Source organism: Quercus robur, chromosome 5 (assembly GCF_932294415.1).
Source record: "Quercus robur chromosome 5, dhQueRobu3.1, whole genome shotgun sequence".
Lineage (NCBI taxonomy): Eukaryota > Viridiplantae > Streptophyta > Magnoliopsida > Fagales > Fagaceae > Quercus > Quercus robur.
Window position 1 is genome coordinate 28449142 of NC_065538.1, and position 15176 is coordinate 28464317.

Genomic DNA, 15176 nt, shown 5'->3' on the forward strand with positions numbered 1-15176 from the left:
CCCTTTATTTTTAAAATATCCAGCACAATGTCTCTATTTTCAAACTAATAAGAATTGTGTCCCTCTTTTGGAATTCAATTTTTAAAAAATCGAGTTTCTATGTAACTCGATTTTATGATTATTGAGTTTTAGGTAAGTATTTGCTACTTTGGACTAGCAGTACATGGCTTCTCTGGCTAGGGCTTCTTCAGTTTAGGGCTTCACCGATTAGGATTTGAGGATTTTAGTTTGGATTTGGGGCTTTTGGTTTCAATTTGGAGATTTCACGACGACACTCAACACATGGCTCACACGCGTTGAAGGAGGAAGAAAGGGGCGATGTAGCTAAAGGAAAGGGAGGAGGAGTGCATGGGGCGATTTAGGGGTTTCACTCAAAATCGATTTACCTATTATCGAGTCACTACTTGTTTTTTTCTATCCAAAACTCGCTAATACTAATAGAGAGTAATGATAATATATATATATATATATATATATATTCTCTATGGAACTCAATTTTACTAAAATCGAGTTTCAACTGGATTTTTTTTAATTGGGAAAAGCCACGCTTGCTCATCCAGTGTGTCAAAAACTTACCTAAAACTCGATAATAGTAAAATCGAGTTACATAGAGAACTTGATAATCATAAAATCGAGTTCCAAAATAAGAACACGAAGCGAAATAGTTTCAAAACAAATACAATATGCTGAATATTTTAAAAAATAAGGGCAAAAGCCCATTTTCCGCCATGTTTCAATTCATGCTTTCTTGCTTTCAATTGATTAATTGCATGCCCACATTTTAAATGTAGATTAGTCATTCTCAAAAAAAAAAAAAATATATATATATATATATGCGGCTTTGTCCTAATTAGCATCACTATGATAAATTAATATTTGAATCCCCAAAATCCAATCTGGAACTCAATGCAAGGCTAGAAATCACGGACACGGTTGGGAGGGTGCCGCACCCAAGTCCGATGCGGCCCGACACGGTTGCCCGCGCGTCGATGCCGCGTCTGAGTTTTTTTTTTTTTTTTTTTCCTCGAATTCGCACCGACGCGGCTCGATTCGTGCCGAACCGGGCTGATTCAGCCATATCAGGTCGTATTAGCCGACGACCGATACGACCGAAACAGGCCGAAATTTGCCTTGAAACTCGTTGGAAAAGCCGAAATTCTAACCTCAGATGTGTTTCTTGCCTTCTTCTTTCTTTGTTTTGTGAATCAAGGCATATTAATGTGTTTTTTAAGAATATTTTAATAGTAAAAATATATAGAAAATATAAATAAAAATATTTTTAATAATTTTTTAATCGTCGAGTCTCGCCGCACCCGCACCCTACTTTTTCAAAAATTGCCGAGTCCTGCACCCGCACCCGAGTCCCAAAACGCACCTGTGCTACCTAGGTGCAAGGCTAAACGCAATGTAGCCTTCGGCTATGCACTTTTAACAGGCACACACAATACCAACAGTCCTCTACGCTTGGATCATATCAACGATCTCAATTCATAGGGATGGCACCAACAAGATTAGTTAAGAAAAGAGGACAATATACTACAAATTAAACCTTTAATTAAAATATCCAAAATGGCTTTCTTAACAACACAAACTGTATGCTTTTCATGTCGGACAAATCTATAGTGCTAGACCATTGCGTTTTGTTAAATTAGCATACTTGGTCCCTGATTTTCATTCCTAACGTGTAGCACACTAGAAGGCTTTTCACATCACTTGGGACTCCGATTGCAGCGAAAGCCTTATCACTCTAATAATGTCTGTGAGAGAAACAAGCCCGACAAGTAAGCCCTGTTGATCCACAACCCAAACTCGGTGGACATGTTTAGTGACTGCTTTGTCAATCACTTCGGTGAGGGATGATTCAGGTAGACAAGTCACGAGTTGCCTTGGTGAATCCGAAGATGCATATAGGGGGCCTTTCGAGACATACTCGGTAAAGTCTAGTGCACTCAAAGGCAACCATGATTGCAGTGTGGCAAGGAGGCTACCCCTCAAATCTGTGGCGAAAAATGTACCTATTAGCTTCCTACCTCTGCCCTGCAGTTTGTAGTCTCAATTGTGAGTTTATTTGGGAATAGGTCAATGAAATAGGGGGTAATGTATATAGCATAGGGAAAACTGGAATATGTATGAAGTGACTATTGCAAACACCAATTAATTAACGATAGAAACTCTATGTAGTCTCAAACGTGAGTTTACTTATGAATTGGTCAATGAAACAGGATATATATAGCACAGCAAAACTGGAATATTTATTAATTGACTATTGCAATCACAATTAATTAACTATAAAAACTCAAATCCACCTATAATAAGGAAATTTATTAGATACTCCGGAAGTATACTCCCTCCCTCTCACATGGGGTTGAGCCCTATAGTGAGTGGAATCCACTATTATAGTATACTCTCGGAGTACCCAATAATAACCCATACGATAGTATATCATGAGAATCCCGTTTCCAGGAATATATGTAAAAGTGAGGGAATCAGGATAAACCCATTTCCATCCTCAAATGTAGGAATATATATATATATATATATATATATGAAAAAAGGGCTATGAAAAAAAATTCATTTAAACAGGTCTCTTTGGTCCTCAAAAAAAAAAAAAAAAGATAAAATAAAATTCTCTTTGGTTCCTCGTGGCGCTCAAATTTCACCATAATGGGCTAAACCTATTCAGTACAGTTGACAACATGGTCAAAACTTATTTGATGTTAAGCAAAAATTTAATATAGCAAATGGGTCTACCTAAAGGTCTTAGTAATGAAGTTGTGTTCATATACAGTTCCAAAACAGAGTTGATATCTATTATCTCTGTTAAGCGAAATTGTATCATTTATGAGTAGGACAAAAAATAAATCCATTTAAACTGCAGTGTTAGGAGGCTTACATCTATAAGCTGCTTGTGATCTTCTTCATGGGCATTTGAGGCTGTAACTATAGGAACTGCATTAAGCATTGTAGCCCTCATGCACTTGATGGCTTCAATTACTTTTGTGCGATCAGTGATGGCATAAACATTCTCGGTAACTGCTCCTAATTCACTAAGTGGGCGTGATATGATGCCTTCTAGATCAGACTCATGCTCCTTCAAGAACCTTAAAAAGTCCATTTGTGTAAGCATTCGATAGCTCGATGCAGACTCTACGAGTTCCACTCCTGATATATTCTCCATGTGGCTGTCTAGTGGTACCAAAGCCCGGTGGATTCCTTTGCTGAACACTTCCATACAATCTAACATGCTGCATCTCATATTAACAGCAATTGTTTAATTCACAGTTACTACAGAGCTGATTAAAACAAATATACTACTACATACCTAAAGGAATCTTTATTTTCAATGCAATCAAATATGATAAATTTAGTTTAGAAAACTATTACAAAAAGTCATGTGGCATTTTCACTAGGCATAGCCAATTTGACTCCTAGTACCCAAGCAATTTGAATTGATATGCCACAATCTGAGGCCTACCACCTTATCATATCTTTGTGAAAGGTTTAATCTCTTAGATCCCTGCTGATCTAAATAGAAGGCATTCATTCAACTACATTTTCTATTCTATAGGACAAACATCAAAAGATGCTTCACCAGTTTTACAAAGAAGAAATATTCCTATATATAGTAACACCCACCCACCCAACCCGCCTCCTCCACACACACACACACACACAAAATTGAAAACATGTCTCCAAAGTATGAGTGGATGTGGGTTATGTTCAAGGAATTTGGGATTAGAAAATAACGGAAGACACAAAAGTCAGTCTCTTACAAACATTAAGAATTAAAATGCAATTATTATGTCATTTATTCATGTATCTCGGTCTCCTTCCTTGAATGCGTTGGCAACTCAACAGACCATACATTATTATTCCTGCTCTGATTTGGTCCAAAATTTCTTCCCAATTTCTTAAGAGGGTTCACTTTAAAAGACAATACAATAGCACAGCCCTATTATAATTCCAGAAAAGGGCAACCCCAATGACTGTATGTACCTCATTTTGTTCAACTGCATATATAAGAGGCACCTGCACCACCTTATTGCACAGGGGTAGTAACCTTATCAAGCATACCTACACTGTTGGCTGTTGCCTAACACCTTAATAATAATAAATAAAACCAATGAAGCCCCTTGGTCTGTGATGATTTACTTTTTTTTATTATTATTTTTCTAATGTGTAGCCCCTTCCAAATCAGTTTACATGTTAAGCGTTTATACATGGTAGAACAGCTAGAAACATTTATGTAGGCCATCGAATATTTCATGAAGAGGGAATTATAGGCCGGGCCCAATGGTTATTTAGGATTGAGATTTTCTTCAATTGATTTTTAAGCATACTTATAAAGAGTAAATTATGATGTATGGATACAATCGGTCTTTTTGGTAAAAAGCATTAGTCACTACAATTCACATAATCATACTACTTTTTTACTGACCAAGTGACTTGCTCAAAGTGAATTTCTAATAATGTTTAGAGCATCCACAGCAGATGTGTCAAATGTGTCAAATGCCAAATATTTGATACATTTGACACGCCAAACACAAAAATGAAGCTTTATCAGATGTGTTAAATATGTCAAATTTTTACAACATGCTATAGTACCATTGTATTTTGACACGGCACGGACTCAAATAGCATTTGTACTTTATTATTTTTTTATTATTCATCTTTCTCTCTCATCCCACTCAGTCACTCCATCTCCACTTCTCCAGATCCTGCTTTCTCTCCTCCCTCTCTGTCTAATCGCCCTCTCTCTAGTGAAGGATGGGTTCCGATGTGGGTATATTCTAGCGTGGGCTCCGGCGTGGGTCAGGTGATGGTGTGGGTCGTGGGTATGGCGGCATGGTGGGTCACGGCGAGCTGGGTCGCGGTGAGGTGGGTCACAGGCTCATGGCTGAGGTGAGTGGGTTTTGATGGGTGGGTTCAGATGGGATTTGGGGTGGTTTCCTTCATCGGTTTTTTTCCCCTCCTTTTGTTTGCTCTCTCCTCTCTGTTCGATCTCTTTGGTTATGTTTGATGTGGGTTTTGCTTTTGGGTTTGTTTGATTTGCCATGCCGATCTCTCTGGTTTTTTTTTTTTTTTTTTTTTTTTTTTTTTTTTTTTTTTTTTTTTTTTTTTTTTTTTTTTTTTTTTTTAAGGTGGCGCTGGTGGATGTGGGTTTGTGCTGGTGGTGACTGGTCAATGTTGTTGCAGCAGTGGTGGATGTGTTGTTGTTGTTGTTGATGGTGATGAGAGAGAGGAGATAATATATTATTTTAATGTGTAGTAAATATTATTTTAATGTATAGAATTGAATGATAGAACATCTGATAAATGAGATATTGTAAAATGATGTGGTAAAATAATAAAGTAAGCTTTTGGTGTGTCAAAATGACATTTTTTTTGCAACATCTGCTACGAATGCTCTAATATGTCAAATTAGAATGCATATGGTTTAACTTATTCCCAACTCCCTTTTCGTAAAGAGAAAACATTGGGTCAGGAGCTGTGTTTTACGCCAGTCAATCTTGACCTGCCACGTCACCTTCCTTTTTTTTCTTTTTCTTTTTTCAGCAAAAACATTAAGCCTTAAGCCTCTCTCCCTCTCTTTCTCTTCTCTTCTCACCTGATCTCTCCATCTTTGAATCAAACCCACAACCTCCATGGCCGGAGCTTAAAAGCTCAACACAAGCCACCATCACCACTGCCATGGCCGGAGCTTCAAAGCTCAACACAAGCCACCATCGGCCACAACCACAAACCATAGTAGCAAAAAAAAAAAAAAACACCTTTGCCCCAACAATCAAACCCAGCAACCCAACAATCCAACCCCAGCCAAAAACAAAATAAAAATACCTCCACTGTTGCCCCATTTCCTCTTCCACTTCTCAGCAACCCATCAACAACCACCATGCCACTAACCCATCAATAACACCACCAAGACTCATCATCACCATTGCCGAGGCACCTCCGATACAAACATCCAAGACCCACTAGCACCGACCCACTCACCCACCAAATCAAACCCACGAACCGCCAGACCACAATCACCACCGAGACCCACTAAATCAGCCCACAAAACCCACCAAATCAACCCACGAAACCCACCAAATTAGACCCACATCACCACCGTGCCTCATGACTACAATTGCTGAACCACCACTGTGCCTCTTGACCATAATCGCCAAACCATAATCACTGAACCACCAAGCACAAACAAAAGCACATGAGTGAATAAAGACAAAAAAGAGAAATGCGAAAGGAAAGAGAAGAGAGCAGAGGCTGAGGGAAAAAGAAAGAGTCGTTGGGCAATAAACTCAGGCCGCGAGACTGGTGGCTTGTGTTGAGCTTTGAAGCTCCAGCCATGGAGGTTGTGGGTTTGATTCAAAGATGGAGAGATCAGGTGAGGAGAGAAGAGAAAGAAAGGGAGAGAGGCTTAAGGATTATGTTTTTGCTGATAAAAAAAAAAAAAAAAAAGGTGACGTGCGCGGGTCAGGATTGGCTGGCGTAAAACACAGGTTTTACGCCAGCTCCTGACCCAATGTTTTCTCTTTGGTAAAAGCTTACTGCTGAAAGATGGCAAAATTACCATTGCACCCCAAAAGTAAAAATTTTAAAAATCAGCAATAAGTAAAGAAAAAAAAGAAGAAGCTAATCCAAACACATACTTTAAGTGTCACACCAGTGTTACCTTAATTGTTATGATGCCTCCCATATCATATGTGTGCACTAGATCTACCATTCTTTATTCAATATATAAAGAAACCTCCTTTTTTTCAAAAAATATTAAATGTGCAAATATCATTTTAGTCCCTACTTGAAAGTTGGACCATTTTATTTTTAAATTGCAATTAATTTGGTGTTTGCCATGAAATCATAGTTCAGTTTTTCTTGCACTTTTTTTACAACCAAATAGACAAACACAAATCATGATTTATTAATATCCAATAGGCACATGTATCAAGTCAGCAAATGAAACAAACCCAAATTTGGACTTGAAATTATTGTAAATTGAAAATAAGAGAGACCAAACTTGTTGCAAGATAAAAATAAGAGGACCAATTTGAACTCTACCAAATGGTAGGAACTAAAAATAATAAAAAAAACAAATTAATTGCTACCAAAATGTAGAGAACAAATTTATGGTGATCCCAAAATGGTATTTTCTTGAATATTAAATTATTTGCTTTCCAAGGGAGTATACTCTAGGAGGACTATAGCCTGCTATTTGCAACAATATATAATAATGTTATATTCTATCCCAACAGGCAGCATCATCTAGAACGATAATTCTAGAATCTTCAAGATAAAGAAATTAAAAGTTCCTCAAGCATATGTACAATTGGATCATAAGCAACTATAAATCTATAATAGAAAACATTTCTAACATAAGTATAATAGGACTTGATTTAGGTCCAGTGCATGAACCCAGTCAAATGGTAATACATGTCCAAAAGTGGATACATGTCCTCATCTCAACTGGTCCAATGCTACTTTTTTTTTTTTTTGATAATCAAGATAACTGAAACTTTCATTAAGCTGAGATAATACTCAAATGAGCTACATCAAACAACAGTTGATTTCCAATAACAGGTGGAATATCTTCCACCCATATACAGCAATCAGTTACAGACTTGGCAAACTTTGCCATGATATGTGCTGCAGAATTTCTAGTCCTGCACACGTGGTTTACTTCCCACAAATTAAAAACACTAAGGTCCATTTTAATCCCTTCTATCACCTTTTGGATGGCACTCACTGGACTCTTTGCACTGAAGGCTTTTATGACAACCTGTGCATCACTTTCCACACTGATATTTCTAAGACTGAGGTCCCTTGCAAAGATGATGCCCTCCTCCACTGCTTTCGCTTCCGTTTCCAAAGCTTTCAATGGCAGCTCCACCCTTCTACTCATCTCGCCCATAACCTGTCCTTCCTTATTTCTGATGACCACGCCCACCCCACAACAGCCCAAATCTTTGAACACCGCCCCATCAACATTGACCTTGTATTGCCCCCTTCTCGACGGAGTCCAATGTTGCCCAGCAGCGCGTAAAGGCCTACTCTACACTTCATTTTTCTACCTAACTTCCTTAGCATATGCAGACGCTTCGCGCACTATCAAATCCGCTGCTTTACTCTTCCCACCATGGCAGGTTGAGTTCCTATTGTTCCATAGGCTCCACGCTATGATCGCAAACAACTCCCAGTCTATGTTCAGCTTCTTGATCTTTGTTTCCCACACAACATCTATGAAATCCCTAGGCGTAGTCTCAAAGAAAGGCAACTTCAATCTTATATTTCCCCATACTTCCCCTGCCAATTTGCACCCCCACAAAGCATGTCCCGTTGTTTCACAACACAACAGCCACACAACACGCATTTATCACTTGGAGTATGTTCAGGCATGCTCTCCACATAAAGTGTTTTATCTTGTGGGGGCAGTTCAAACTCCATATCAGCTTCCACAAGTTTTGCATACCTGAATTGTTTGAGGTCTCCCCCCATTCCAGCTTTTGGTCAGCCTCTCTCAACAGCAACTGGGCCACTTTGTATGCACTATTTATAGTAAATTTACCACTTGGAGTCCAAGCCCATACCAATGAGTCTTGAGGGAGTCTAGGGCTGATGGGAATGCCTAGGATTGCTTGGGCTTCTTGGATCATGAAAGTATTTCTCACTTTGGGTACATCCCACCCTCTCCTATCCATATCAATGAGGCTTGCCACCAGCTCAGAATCAGCATGAGGAGGTCTTTGGCTTACAACTTTGAATGAACTCGGGTTTGGGAGCCAACGATCTTTCCAAATACGAACTTGTTCCCCGTTTCCAATAGACCATTTTGACCCCCTTTCTACTACTTGCCTAGCAGCCATGATGCTTCGCCATACATAGGACGGCCTCCTTCCCAACTGAGCTTCCATAAAAGAACATTGTGCAAAGTATTTCGCTTTGAACACCCTATAGATCAAAGAGGTTTGATTTTTCTGGATTCACCAGTCTTGCTTAGCGAGAAGGGCCAAGTTAAAGGCTTTTAAATCCCTAAAACCCATACCTCCCATTTCCTTTAGAGTGCACAATTTTTTCCATGAGACCCATGCCATCTTCCTTTCCCTATCCTTTTGTCCCCACCAAAAATTACTAATCATGGAGTTTAGTTCGTTGCACAACGAGTCCGAAATTCCGAAGCAGCTCATTGTGTATGTGGGTGTGGCTTAGGCCACCACCTTAATAAGGATCTCCCAACCTGCATTTGACAGCAACTTTCCTTTCCACCCAGCTAAGTGTCTCCCCACTTGATCCTTGATTTGGTTAAAGGCTTTACGTTTCCCTCTACCAATTAAAGGAGGCAGTCCTAGGTATTTCTTGTGGTGATGGACAATTTGAGCTCCAAATCTTCGCTGTACATACTCTTGGGTCTCTCTAGGAGTATTCCTACTGAAAAAGAGGAAGGTTTTCTCCTTGTTAAGCTTTTGTCCCGAGTCCCCTTCATACTCCTCCAGAACACTAATAAGCCTATCACATTCTTCCACTAATGCTCTACAAAAACTATGCTATCGTCAGCAAAAAGCAAGTGGGACACGCGTGGAGCACCTCTGCATACAGCCACTCCTTTAATCTGCCCCTCTCTCTCTTCCTTCTTAAGCATAGCAGATAACCCTTCAGTACACAGCAGGAAAAGATAAGGGGATATAGGGTCCCCTTGTCTCAGGCCTCTAGTTGTATTTATTTTTCCTTTTGCTTCCCCGTTAATCAGAATCGAGTACTCCACTGTGGTCACGCACATCATAATGAGAGAAACCCACCTCTCATGAAAGCCCATCCTCCTCATCATTACCTCCAGATAACTCCATTCGGCCCTATCATAGGCCTTACTCATATCTAGTTTCACTGCCATCAGAGCTTCTTTCCCCTTCCTCCTTTGGTCTATGCTATGCATAGTTTCGAAAGCCACCAAGACATTATCCAAAATGAGCCTACCCGGAACAAAGGCACTCTGGGACTCATCAATAATCTCTGCAAGCTTACTTTTGAGTCTATTAGCAAGCACTTTAGAAATTATTTTATAGATAACATTGCATAGGCTTATCGGTCTATATTCCGTAATTTTTTGGGGTGATTTTACTTTAGGGATAAGGCAGATATACGTTTCATTAATTCCACAAGGCATCACACCAAAATTAAGAGAATTTAGAGCACAATTAATCACCTCAGGACCCACAATATCCCAATATTGTTGGAAAAAGATCGGGGACATACCGTTTGGCCCCGGGGCCTTTGTGGGGTGCATTTGCTTTAATGATCACCATACCTCCTCTGCCTTGAACTCAGCTATCAGGCTCTCATTCATCTCCGGAGATACCCTTTGGTTTATAGCATTCAGAGTTGCATCGACATTCGAAGATTGCTTTGACTTGAAAATACCCTCGAAGTACTCAAGAATAATGCTTTCAACATCCTCCTGGTTCTCCTGCCATTCCCCATTCGCATTCTGTAACCCTCTAATTCTGTTTCTTCGTCTTCTTTGGCTAGCCATAGCATGAAAGAATCTTGTATTGCGATCACCCCCTTTAATCCACGCCGCTCTGGACCTTTGGCTCCACATGATCTCTTCCCTGACCAGCATTTCATTAATTTCTTTTCTTAATTCTTGAATTTCCTCTGCTTTTTCGTGAAGGCTGCTCAGATTTTCCAGTTGCTGAAGTCTTTCTTGCTTTTGCTTCAAAGTTTTGTTTACATTTCCGAAAGCCCTCCAGTTCCATCGTTGCAGGTTCGCTTGGCAGCTCTTGAGTCTATCTGTGACCGTATACTCCTCATCCCATTTGTACAGATCCTATGCTTCTTCCACTACCTCCCTGCACCCTGCCTCTCTAACCCACATGGCCTCAAAAAGAAAACGCTTTCTAGCTGGTTTCTTTTGTTGCCCAATCTTCAGGGTAAGAACCAGTAAACAATGATCCGAGCTTGACATTGAGCGATGGCGGACTCTGGCTTCTTGGAAAAGTGCAGACCAGCTTGCGTTAGCCACCATTCGGTCAAGCCTAATCAGTGTTCTATGGTCCCCCAAACGCCCATTACACCAAGTGAAATTTTGCCCCACAAAGCCCAAATCAAAAAGACCACACTGACTTAAGCATTCCCTAAAACTTTCCATCTAATTAACATCCCTCTCTAACCACCCAATCTTCTCCTGCTGGTGCGTGATTTCATTGAAATCACCAAAAACTACCCACGGCATCTCACACTGATCTCTCAACATTTCCAAAAGTTGCCAAGAAGCATGTCTCTTGCTCGCGTTGGGATGACCGTAAAAGCCGGTAGCACGCTATAGGATCGGCGATGACTCTTCTCGAACTACCACATCTATGTGAGAATGTGAACAGCTCTTGAAGGTCACCGCCAAACCCTCTCTCCACAGCAATGCCAGGCCTCCGCTTCTTCCATCACTCAGTACCACAATCCCTTGTGTGAAGTTTATTTTGTTTTGAATCCCCTTTATTCTACCCTTACTCGCCTTTGTCTCTGATAAAAAGACCAGCAGTGGATCCATCTCTTTCACCGCATCGGTGAGTGTGCGAACTGCCAGGGAGGATCCGAGACCTCGATAGTTCCAGGCAAGGATGCTCATAAGGCTCGGCGGTGTTGCGCCGCAAGCACCGCCACTCCGCCATCCATACTCTCTGTTTCGTTCTCTGTATTTCCATTCTCTAAACTCTCATTTCGTTTCAGACCTTTCCTACGTTTCTGGTCTAAAGTGTTGGGATCCAACTCTTGTAACGGGGTTGGGCCCTCCCTTTTTCCAGACTTCAAGCCTTTTTTTCCTTTGGGCTTATTTTGATTCACCTCACGCGCAAGTCTTTTCCAATGTTTGCTTTTTGGGCCGAGTTCAGCAGCCACCCAGCCTTCATTTGGGTTATAACTTAACGTCATTGGGCCCATTACAACATCTTTATCACTTGGGCTTTCCACATGGCTTCCCACCTTCTCATTTGGCGCCACTACGTATTTGAAGATGGCTTCTTTCTCTGGAAAAGGTGCCTTCTCCCAATGCATAAAAGCTGACTGGTCACCATGATTTGTGGATGAGGCCGAGACACTTTCGCTTGATTTGGCTATCTTCTCATGCTTCTTTTCCACACTCTCGCACTCCTTACTATTTTCGTGTAAAACATCCTTTACTTGATCTGAAACACCAAGCTTTGACTCTCCCAATGTGATTGGTGTGTTTCCCCGACCTGTCGTCTTCTCCACGTAAGCCCTACTAATCTCAGTTTGGAGTTCTGGGATTTGCGCCGTGGCCACCATCTGTTCCGTTCCACCACCTGAAGCCGCCTTTCCATTTGGTGGATCACCACGCACTACCGATTTCAGAACCTCATATCCACCCCTCCTACTTGGTTCGCCTCTCAACCAAACCCCATACTGCAGTTGGCTATCATCCATTTGATAGTTCACCCCAACTAACTCCGGACAATCCCTAATCGCATGGCTAAGGAGACCACATCTATAGCAGAAATTAGGTAGTCTTTCATATTTGAAATGTACCCACCGACTCTCCCCTCCCTCGATAGTGATCTTCTTCCCACGCACTAGTTTTTTTGTAAAGTCAATCTTTACTCTTGCCCAAAGATATTTTCCCCATTGAACACCTGAGTCAGAGACATCCATCTCCATCACTGACCCCAACTTAGACCCAATAGCCCATGCTGTCTCCTTTGTTCTACATTTGAGTGGAAAATTGTAAATCTGAACCCAAAATGGAGACCATCTCATCACTATTTCCTTCGGTGTTAGTTCCCCCTCAAATTCCTGTAAAAGGACAAGTTGTTTCTCATAACTCCATGGGCTCATGTCAAGCACCCTTCTCTTCTCCCTTTCGTCCCCAAATTCTACCAAGACCAAGTCCTCTTCAAGTTCACTAAACTTTATGCTCTTGCTTGGTTTCCAGAGCATGTTCAAAGTCTTTCTAAGCGCTTCCACGTTAACACATCTGTGGGATAGGATTTTTAGAACCACACAAAACCTCCCACGATCTCTGGCTGCCTTAGTACTGTTACTTCCCAGATTGATGCCTCGTCTTCCTCCTCAATAAAAGATAGCTTACTCCACAGCTTCTCTAGTTCCTCTGCCATGTTTTCTTGCAGTCGAACCCCACTTACACACACACCCTCTCACGCCCCACCAAAGGAGGGCACGCAACTTCTTGCACAGGGCAAGAACACTCAACTGCTTCTACGTGCTCGAAAGCCCGAGAGCACCCTTTTTTTGTGGTCCAATGCTACTGGACATTGGACCTAAACCTCACCTAATATAATATATGATGCAACATTAACTGGCCTAGTATTAAGATTTAGAGTCCATACACTAAGACCCTCAAGGCAGTGTCCAATGATAGAAGAAACTGGGACCGCCATCTTCTGATCAAGATCAAACACATCCCCACCGTCCATTTGATCATCTCCAGCAATATGTGCCAGGATATCAAGCATGGTAACCATACCAATATAGTGCTTCCGTACAGCCCCAGTCTGCTTATCAGACTCCATGATCATAGACGCACCAGCTCCAATCCAGTGCCCAGGTGGCGCCGCCACTGGCACCGCCACCACGCGGTTGGCCACTAGGGCGTTCATCGTGTGGGCCAGAGACGCCGTGTACGGCACCTCCACTAGTCTCCTCTTCTCCACCATCAGATCCCTAACATGTTTGTCTCTCAGCCGTTGATTTTCAGCGCTGCTGCTGCTGCTGTTGAGCTCCCTATTTTGCTGCATATTATGCTGATGCTACTTCTACTGTAAAAATGGTTAGGGATGAGAATGAGATTGAAAGTGTCTTCTTATGAAAAAGACTGTTTCAGATGTGCATGTACGTACGTGTCAATACCATGATTTGCTTAATTGCAAGGCTAAGTTTCTGTCGGCACGTGGCCATTCTTGTATGACGTAGTTTATGGCATCCCAGACAAGTGTTTATTTCTCTAAATATAAAGTATAAAAATGTTTATTTGCAGTTTTAAAATAACATAGCTCTACCAAGACATTTAAATTCAGATTTAAAAATGATCATAAATCAATAAAAATCCCATCTATATCAAATTTAAATTTCAACTTTATGTGTTTTAAAATTCTACCTAAAATATAATTTTATGATTTAAATAATAAATAATATTGTTTTTGAACAAAATCTAATTGCATATTAAATATATAAAGAATAATAATTAAACGAGAGGATGCTGAGAGAATTAGCACGGGAGGTGTAAAACTCCTTAAATTGCAATAAACAGTAAGTTTGTATATATATGAACTACTGTAGCATGGTTGTAAAATAAAAATATATTATTTTATTTGGTTTGTTTTAAAAGAAGAGATAGAGAATGAGTGGAAAAGAGAGAAAAAAGTTGGAGAGGAAGAGAGAGAAATGAATAAATAAATGAAAAGAGTTGAAAAATAAGAATTGGGATATTGGGTGAGATGTAAAATGAGATTGTAAAATAGATAAAGTGACTTTTGAATGTAAAATAGGTAATTTCTTTAGGTACCCTGATGTGAATATTTTAAAATGTTTACCCATTTAGTGTTTGGGATGGGAACCAGGGATGCATCTTCTTGGATATATATATATATATATGGCAAAACTTAAATATAGTTCCTTAGGATTTCCTCTTAAAATTCAGTCATATAACTATTTAACTAAAAATACACTTCCATCCCATAAAAAATAAAAATAAAAACTCATGATAGAATTTTAAGAGAGCAGCCTAAAAACAACACCTAAGATACTGTTGTGTGGGCCAAAAACTAACGACCCAACTCGAAGGAGATACTCTGGTGCTATATTGTGGCACGATACAATTCATTTATGGAGGTAGGTTATCAAGATCAACCTTTCAAGCTTAATTGAGTATGTCAGATGATTAAGAGAGGGGTGTGCAGTCTATGGAAGACTTCCAAAGGAAAGAAAGAAGGGAAAAACAGGAAAATATAAGTATAATTGCTTCCTCGGGATGGTCCGAGGAGTCTTTGATAGTTTGATTACACTTCTTATTTGGTTACAAAGATTTTTATTACACTTGATCTCTTCTTTCTCTAGATTTCTCATCCCCTCTTTTGGAGGAGTCTATTTTCCTTATATAGCTACCTGAAATTCATCTCAGCCCTCCACTTGGACAATCACCATTTCTCATTAGGATGCTT

At 40.3% G+C, this 15176-nt stretch overlaps 1 protein-coding gene across 1 annotated transcript; it reads right to left on the reverse strand.

The window, feature by feature from the left end:
• Nucleotides 1-1587: 1587 nt before the first annotated feature.
• LOC126725711 (SNF1-related protein kinase regulatory subunit gamma-like PV42a) lies at nucleotides 1588-13770 on the reverse strand. The gene is made up of 3 exons (XM_050430567.1): nucleotides 13321-13770; nucleotides 2894-3245; nucleotides 1588-2037 (listed from the first exon to the last, which is right to left on the reverse strand). Exons 1-3 carry the CDS (start codon nucleotides 13752-13754, stop codon nucleotides 1705-1707), a joined length of 1119 nt encoding a protein of 372 aa, XP_050286524.1. The 5' UTR covers nucleotides 13755-13770; the 3' UTR covers nucleotides 1588-1704.
• Nucleotides 13771-15176: the final 1406 nt, after the last annotated feature.